This window comes from Pygoscelis adeliae, unplaced genomic scaffold (assembly GCF_000699105.1).
Source record: "Pygoscelis adeliae isolate BGI_AS28 unplaced genomic scaffold, ASM69910v1 Scaffold67, whole genome shotgun sequence".
NCBI classification, from domain to species: domain Eukaryota; kingdom Metazoa; phylum Chordata; class Aves; order Sphenisciformes; family Spheniscidae; genus Pygoscelis; species Pygoscelis adeliae.
In genome coordinates, this window is record NW_008825271.1 from 3,863,539 (window position 1) to 3,871,320 (window position 7,782).

The following is a 7,782-nucleotide window of genomic DNA, read 5'->3' on the forward strand; positions in this document are numbered from 1 at the left end:
ACCCCGAAGGGCTCAGGCACGCAGCTGTTAGGCACTCTTCAGAACTGAAAGAGCTGCGAGTAGGCAAAGCAGCCGTTTGGGCACACAAGGAGAAGGCGAGCAAACAACCTGACACTAATTATTAGATGCAGGCACTTAGATCTGTTTGTGGCACTAGCCTCAGGCACTTACTTAGGCAGCTAGCGACTTCATCCTTTCCCCGTACCTCAGAAACCAGGAAGAATGGTAGCAGCAGATGGGTTTTGTCCCTTCTGCTAGGCATGGAGGCACACGCGGTCTTCCTAATTACTGCTAGGTGTTTTAATCGTTGTTACTGGTGTGCTCACACTGATTTTCAGTGAGTTATTAGCGTGCACCACCAGCTTTTGCGTTCAAGATCTGTGAGTTTCCCTTCTCACAAAAAGGCAGCTAGAAAAGCTGAGTTTACACTTGCTTTATTACAAAACTAACCACTGCAGCTTCAGCTCTCTGCGCACTCACAGCTACCTCTGGGAACTTGTTTCCCATGGCTGTGTGGAAATCACATTTCCGAGTGCCACACCGAAGTGAGGGAGATGCAAATGACTGTATCATCTCCTGCTATTCTTTTGCTCATCTGCCTTTGGCTGATGCATCCGGGGAAGGCTAGGACGTAATGCCGCTTGAAGTACAACCAACAATCCTGATGAGACACGAGGAGGCACCAAAGTTCATTTGCAGTGAACCAGACAGAACGAAGCACGTGCTTTCTGTAGACACTTGGGCGGTTTTCTCTTGTGGCTACTCCGACAGCTTCTTCTCTAGTAATTGCTTCACCAGAACAGGATTGGATCGTCCTTGTGTTTCTCTTTGTACCAGGCCAATTAACTTATTTAGAACTTTTTGATTTCCTGCTTTTATCGCCATAACCTTTAAAGAAAAAAAAAATCAACAGACACCACTGTTACAGTAAACCTGAACATTTTCACTCATTCACAGCCAAGGTATGAATATTTTTGTCCTCTGGACCACGGTGGTAGAATACTATATTTTGGGCTAAGATGTTATTTATAAAAACTGCCTTCAGCTTTGCAATAAGCTCCTGCTCTGCTCCCATGAGACAACAGCAAGTCCCTACAGCAGCAGGGCCTTACAACTAATAGAAAGATCTCCTCTTATTGAAAAAGTCAGAAAACAGTTTTGGATTTTAACAGCGTCTGCAACTTGAACAGCGACTTCGCAGAAAAGGAGCCAGAAAAATGAGACTGGCTTCTTTTTGCTAATAGGATCTACCGTTTTACTCAATATACTGTTCAGTTATAACAAGTAATTTGCATCGAATCACAATCTATTGGATAGTATCCGTGAGGTCCTTCAAGTGCAGACATAGGTGTTTTTGTACCAGCATGTTATTTCCTTTAAGCAAGGAATCCTTTGCAACACAGCAATTAACTAACTGATCAGAAATATGACCTCCTATCAGACAGCTAGTGTTTGATGCACAGTCACCTGCAAAATAGCAAGGGCTGTATTTAGAAGCTAAGACAAGACACTGAAAATTTCACTTTCAGGCATTTCTAAAGGGGATGCTACTGCTGATTGACAGACAAGCTTCTGCCCTTCATATTGTTTGTGTGGCAGGGAAGACATTCTCTACATGGTCAGAGTTACTGGGCAAAACACGATAGCTTCAATTAAACTGGACGTTGTAATTACAGATCTTAAGGGAAGGATTGCGAACATATGAACCACCCACTGTGCCAATACCAAGCACAAATGCAAATATTGCTACTCATTACAGTATCCGAATTATTGGCAGTCTAAAATCTTCTCTGTAATGTCACAATATGGAAAGGACTCATTACTCCTGATCTGCTAGAAATTACCTACATGGGGCAGAATACAGTACAATCCAGATACTGCGTTTTCATAAAGTGCTCAGCATTGGCTTGAGCAACTGTTTGTAAGTTAGTTCATTTTAAAGAAAGTTACTATCAAAAAAGCGAGGCATACTCCCCCCCCCCCCCCCCCGCCGGGGCAGGTACTCAGCAAACGCTATTTTCTAAGGTAAGCTCCCGCAGCAATTTAAAGCAATGAATTACAGGCCTTCAAGGCAGCTTTTGCCTTGGTGAAAGGTCACCTGGAAAAAGTAGGGAAGTGAGGCCATTCTACTGCATTCAGCTTGACTAAAACAGTGGAAAACAGAGAGGAATTACATTCTCGGAGAAAGCATTATTATTGAAATGGGAGTGTAGTTACAGACCTTCGGCTTCTGCACTTCCCCATCAGTTCTAATGTTCTTTCTATCCACACTTGTGCTTCCGTACCAGTCTGAAAATACAGCAGCACTTTTATCAGGCTCTGCAAATGAGTCAGCCTGATGGAGGTCACGCCGACCTACTGCAAGCTCATTTTCTTTATCAAAAGCTCTTGCAGAGCTGTTAGCATCCCCCAGTGAGATCTCGGGTGGGTGGTATTGTTCTCAGAAGATGTTAATGTTTTTTTCCAAATGGCAAATGTATCTAGACAATGTTTACGTTAGAAGGAAGCTATTCACTTCTGCTTTTACATTTTCGCTCCAGAGAACTTATAAGCACTTGTTTTCATTTTGCTTTTTATAAAGCAGGTTTTAGACTCTGTCAAGATCCCTTCCTGCTCCTCCCCTTCACGATCAACAAGGTTTTTTTCCCTTTTTCCTGGCTCAGACCTTGTCAGACCGATGAGCCACGCAGGCTGCTGCGTGTCCTTCCAAGGAGATGGGGAAGAGCCAAAACCCCATCTTTCCTACCTCAGCATCTGTGCTGCTGCCACAGCCCAGCAGCAGAAGAGCAGAGCGGAGAGCAGCTCTGGAGCCACCGATGCCACTGCCATGGGGGTCTGGCTCCTCCCCGCCCCACGGACATTGTCAGGCAGGACAGCCAGCTAGACTTGTCTCTTCGGCAGTGGAGGGAGACAGGGACGTGGCAAAGAGACAGATGCAAGTAAAATTTTTGCCTTGCCAGCCTCTGATGCAGCCTCTAATTCCATAACTAATATATGCCTTGCTGGAGGTAACTTCAATCTCCAGCTTCAAACAGTTTAACAGCGTTGTCCTAATATCACAACAGATGACATAAATTCAGAGTTATGTGGCTGGGTGGCCAGGTCATGTTAATGGCAGTATAGCTGAAGAGTGAAAGAGCCCCACAGCTTTGCTTTGCTGCATTACATTTTTTTTGGTCTCGCAGAATGACTTAGCACATTAGCCAGACTGGTAATTTCTTCTGCTGATCATCTTGCGTATGCTTCAGTTTCCAAAAAAACACTTAGTTAAATAAGAAAGGAGAAGAAAAGCCCGATAATATCTGAGCAGCAGCTTTAATGCTCCTATACTGGCTCTAGAGCACAAATGCCAATCAAAAGGAGAAAAAAAAAAAGGCCATTTTAAGCCCCCTTTTAGTGCCACAGACTGCCACAGTGCAAAAGCTTCCCAGCACCATCATAATCACCTCATTTTCTTGTCCATCAATCACCGCCTGGCAGATCTGTTCAAGCTCTTTTTGGTCCTGTATCAGTTCAAGTTTCTTCTCTTTAACAATTTCAAAAGGAGTCTTCCCTTCTCCCTTCCACAATTCCGCAAGCACCTGAAAACCACAATGAGTAGCGAAGGTCAGTGTCTTGACGTATCAATGTTGTTTACGTGCAGTGTTTCAGCTACTGATCCAAGAAGCCAGATTTTAGTTAAAGCAAGAGCAGATGATTGTCTAAATGTGAACAAACCCAAGATTTAATCCTGTGCCTCGCTGAAAAAGCTCTTGTACCCTCCCTCCTTTTCTGCCTCCTGAAATAAGACAAAGCATTTTCACTCACTCCATGAGTACAGGTTAATGGTTCGCAACTGGTGCTCTGCAGCCTACTGCAGTACGAGGAGCTGCCCGCCACTACCAGCGATGGCACCTGTTCAAAGAAGTTCGCCGAGCGCAGCCCCCATCCACCTCGCTGCACTGAGCCACCGCTCCCTCGCTGGGAGAGGGGGGGCACCACGGCAGAGACTGTCACTGACTGCAAGGCTGTTCCTCAGGCAGTACTTGCGCTCGCCTCACGTCATTCACATGAACTGCCCGAGAGCAGTAAGAAAACCCATTTCCACGAGCAATGTCTCTGCCCGGGAACTGATGATTAGCTGACTACTGTACCGAGTCCAATGCCAGGTAACTCATCCCGTTACCAGCCCTCATCAGCAAGCTGTAATGAGGACACATATGACAAAGCAGAAGAAAAACAGTGCCGAGCAGGATGAATGCAGCAGCTGCAGCCCACCTGTGCATCACTCCCAAGTACTGGAATGCTGGGCAAATGCAGGCCTCCAGAATAACCACTTGTTAATGCTAGTATGTTTTCCTATGCTGTAGCAGGGCTGTCGCCCTGGAATAAATCTGAGAGAAGAGAACATTTATAAAAAACCTATTTCCTTGGGCAGTCATTTTCTGTATTCCCTTTGCTCTTATTTCAGAGCTGTGGGAGGAGAGAAAGAAAACTCTTATTAAAACAGCTGCTTGTACTCTATCCTGAGCTGAAGATATAATTGTATGTTTGGGCCATTGCTGTGTACCAATATGGACATGGATGTCACGTCAAAATTTCAGCATTAAATACTCACTGTAGGATGAAGAAGAGGCTGGGATGGGGAGACGAGAAGGGGCATTCAAACTGCATGTTAAATAATCAGCAGGGCAGCAAGACAACTTAGGAAAAGTGAAGCATGTGGGATGGTATCTTAACTACCCCAGCAATTTTCTTCAGCATGAAGAATTTTCTGGTGCAAAAGACCTTCAGTTAAACAATTCTGTAGCCACAACAGGTATTTAAGAACACTGAGACAATTCCTGCAAGAGGAGATTTCTTTGCCAGCGGTACCCCAAAGCTTTTTATGGGATCTTATCACTCTGCTGGAGACCTTGAGAGGGTAATGACACGCAGCTGTATTGCGGCAGCTACATCTTGTTTTTTCCCTCTAAGAGGGTTAAAGGCAGATCACAACATTAAAGTTACTGATAAGCAGCCAGAGTTACAACCACTATAAGTAAAGTTTTCAGCTGTTTATGTCTAAATAAATCAGCGCAGCATATGATGTCTTCTACAAGATCTTCCTTCTAGTGCAGTACTTAAAAACCATCACGCCAGTGCTACCTGGAATACCCCTAGAAAGAAATACATCCAACAGAGATTCAACCTGTCTGCAGCCGCTTGCCTTTTTTTTGTTGCACTCCATTGCTACCCCAGGCAGCCCCTCCCGCTCCTTCCCTGAGGGACCAGGCAGGAAGCTTTCTGTCCTCGAGGCCTCCCGAGGCACTGGGACGGGACATCACCCCTCACAAGGAGCCCTGTGCTCTTCAGGGCACAGCCCATAGCAAACTCCCTGGAGAGTCTGAAGCACTGCACAAATCAGGGGCCGGACAACGAATAAGCCATATCACTCTCCTGGAAAAAGGTAGATGTGATTTTTAGGACTGGTGTGTATTCAAGCAGGATGCCCCAGGCTGCAGGAGGGTAAAATCTGCAACAACAAAAAAATCTACGCAGCCGACCATGGCAGAGTTACCCAGGAGCAACTCATACATCAGGCTGACTTAGATCAGGGGCCGGACAGCCTGACAGTCAGACATCCAGCTCCGATTCCCTGCTATTCCTATGCCAAACATCTCCTGGCACTGAGAAAAGCTTGCCCATTAGAAACCTTGAAGGCACCAGATTTTCCCTGTGACATTTGCACCACGTGTACTTTCGATTGGGTATATCTCCACTTAGCTAGTAGAGCAACAATGTTACCGAGGCCCTTGCTTGTTTACAGGTACTAGGAAAGCAGAAAGAGATGTGGCCAAGACCTGTCAAAGATGCACTTTTAAAAACGTGTTTCTCCACTTGGCAAGGAGTAAGAATCTAAAGAAAGCAGTTTAAAAAATGATTTCAACTCATTTACAAAAACTGCCTGCACCAGAACAGGAGGATCAAATTATGGAGTCTCCAGAGCCAAAATGAGAATCTCAGGCTTCATTTCCATTACTGAAATCTCAGTAGTTTCTACTATTGATTCTTGCCTGAGCGTGATTAGATTTTAATGATGTTCTGCGGTCTCTACCTACACAGGCATAGCAGCGAACCACTGGTCAAGATGAATCAATCAGGACTTACATGTCTGGTTGCCACGGGCATCATATCAAACATTTTGCAACTGGTGAACGTGCCAGCTGACTGCTGTGCCTGGGAACGCTCCAACTGGAAACCCTATCTGCAGTGATTTGCTGCCAAGGGTGGGAGGGAAGCAGCAGGCAGCACCACTCGAGTCAGTCCTGTGGGCATCTCTCCTTCCCAGTGACGGAAGCCTCGGTGTCTGACAGCTGTCCCTCAGACTCTGACAAAAGTAAGGGGCAGGCTGGGTCCAGTCCTCCAGATGGTATAGCCGTAATTGTCAAAGCAGACGGTTCCGTTTAGGTTTGTGTACTGTACTCATTTCCTTGCTATCTACTTTAAAGTAGGGGTGCCAAGTGGGTCTGTTGAAGTTATTCCTATGTGGGTGACCTATGCAACTGCAGAAGCAAACAAGACCTGGGGTTTGCTCTGCTCCATTCCCTGCTACAGATCCCTGATGAACGCGTGACAAGGGTGCCCACGCAGAGTTGCTCCAGCATGGCTCTCGGCAGCAGGGGCAAGTTTCTGCTTCCCTGGCCCAGGAACCAGCCTCCTCCCACAATGCCGTAACTCAAAGGCAGGGTGCACTCACTGCCAGCCCTGCAAACGAGGAACAAGGCCCCATCTTGGGCATACTCCCCATCAGACTGGTTTCAGCCCTGGGTGAGAAGCACCGGCACCTCCCACTGCGGGCTTCAAAATGGTGCCTCTGGGGTGGGCCACAGCATGTGCCTGCACAGGTCCCCTGGTCCAGGACACACCCCACAGCCCTGCACACCGGCAGAGCTGGAAGCTGCTCCCCTTTGTACAGGCACGCCAGTCTGAAACTGCTCCGGAGACCTCTGGAGTAGGATGCTATATTTGAAAGCAAGTTGGGCGTGAGCTCTGTAATTACCTACGTGCTAATTATGTAAGCACACAGTGCCCTTTCCTTGGCATATGCATCCTACCATACAATGTTCTGTGTCTATAATCAGTGTTCACAGCTTTTATCTGCATGTATTTTAGTGCCTTATACAGCAGAGACCAAACACAAAACCTCTTAAAAAATTTAAACTGTTAACAGCTTCCTGCAGTGAGCATGTATGTGTATGCAAGTCTGCGCGCTCACCCCATTGAACTCGTCCATCCTTTCTCGTTGGATCTGTTTCTACCGCTGCAGTTCATCCTCCCCCACCCAAAGTGCTGCAATTCATCTGCTGTTGTGTATATATAGCCCTTTCTGCCCTCGGGCCAGCCAGTATCTCTGCCTACTGCTGAGAATTGTTATAAACATTTGTTATTCTTCTGACATGCAGGCAACCAAAATACTTTTCTAAATGTGGCAAGGTTTCTGCAGTTTGATAGCATCACTTAGTGATGGCAAACAGTACTGTTATTTCTCTGTGTCCAATTTCAGGACACCGAGGACAACATGCACGTTACAAGGAGTTGGTAATTAAACAAGAAAAGCATCTCCGAAATTCTTGACATTTCATAACCTGTCAGAAGTGCTGGCACACAAATATATCACAAGGCAAGAAACTCCTGTAGAAGAGCATTAGTACCCTGTCTCTACCTGCACAAGGAAGCCGAGAGTTAAGACTTGAGTCCTGAAGCAGTCTTTCAAATGCAGACACCAAACTGACGGGTGTGCCATAACCCCGCAGGCACAGA

The 7,782-nt window shown here is 46.2% G+C and overlaps 1 protein-coding gene across 1 annotated transcript in view; it reads right to left on the bottom strand.

Annotated features, from left to right (window-relative positions):
- Positions 1-418: 418 nt before the first annotated feature.
- GATB (glutamyl-tRNA(Gln) amidotransferase, subunit B) overlaps positions 419-7,782 on the bottom strand; it is a 163,829-nt gene continuing 156,465 nt past the window's right edge. The window contains exons 13-14 of the mRNA XM_009329839.1: positions 3,447-3,581; positions 419-888 (exon numbers count right to left, since the gene is read on the bottom strand). Of these exons, the coding sequence (XP_009328114.1) occupies positions 760-888; positions 3,447-3,581 (264 nt within the window). The 3' untranslated portion in view covers positions 419-759. The remainder of the gene's footprint in view (positions 889-3,446; positions 3,582-7,782) is intronic.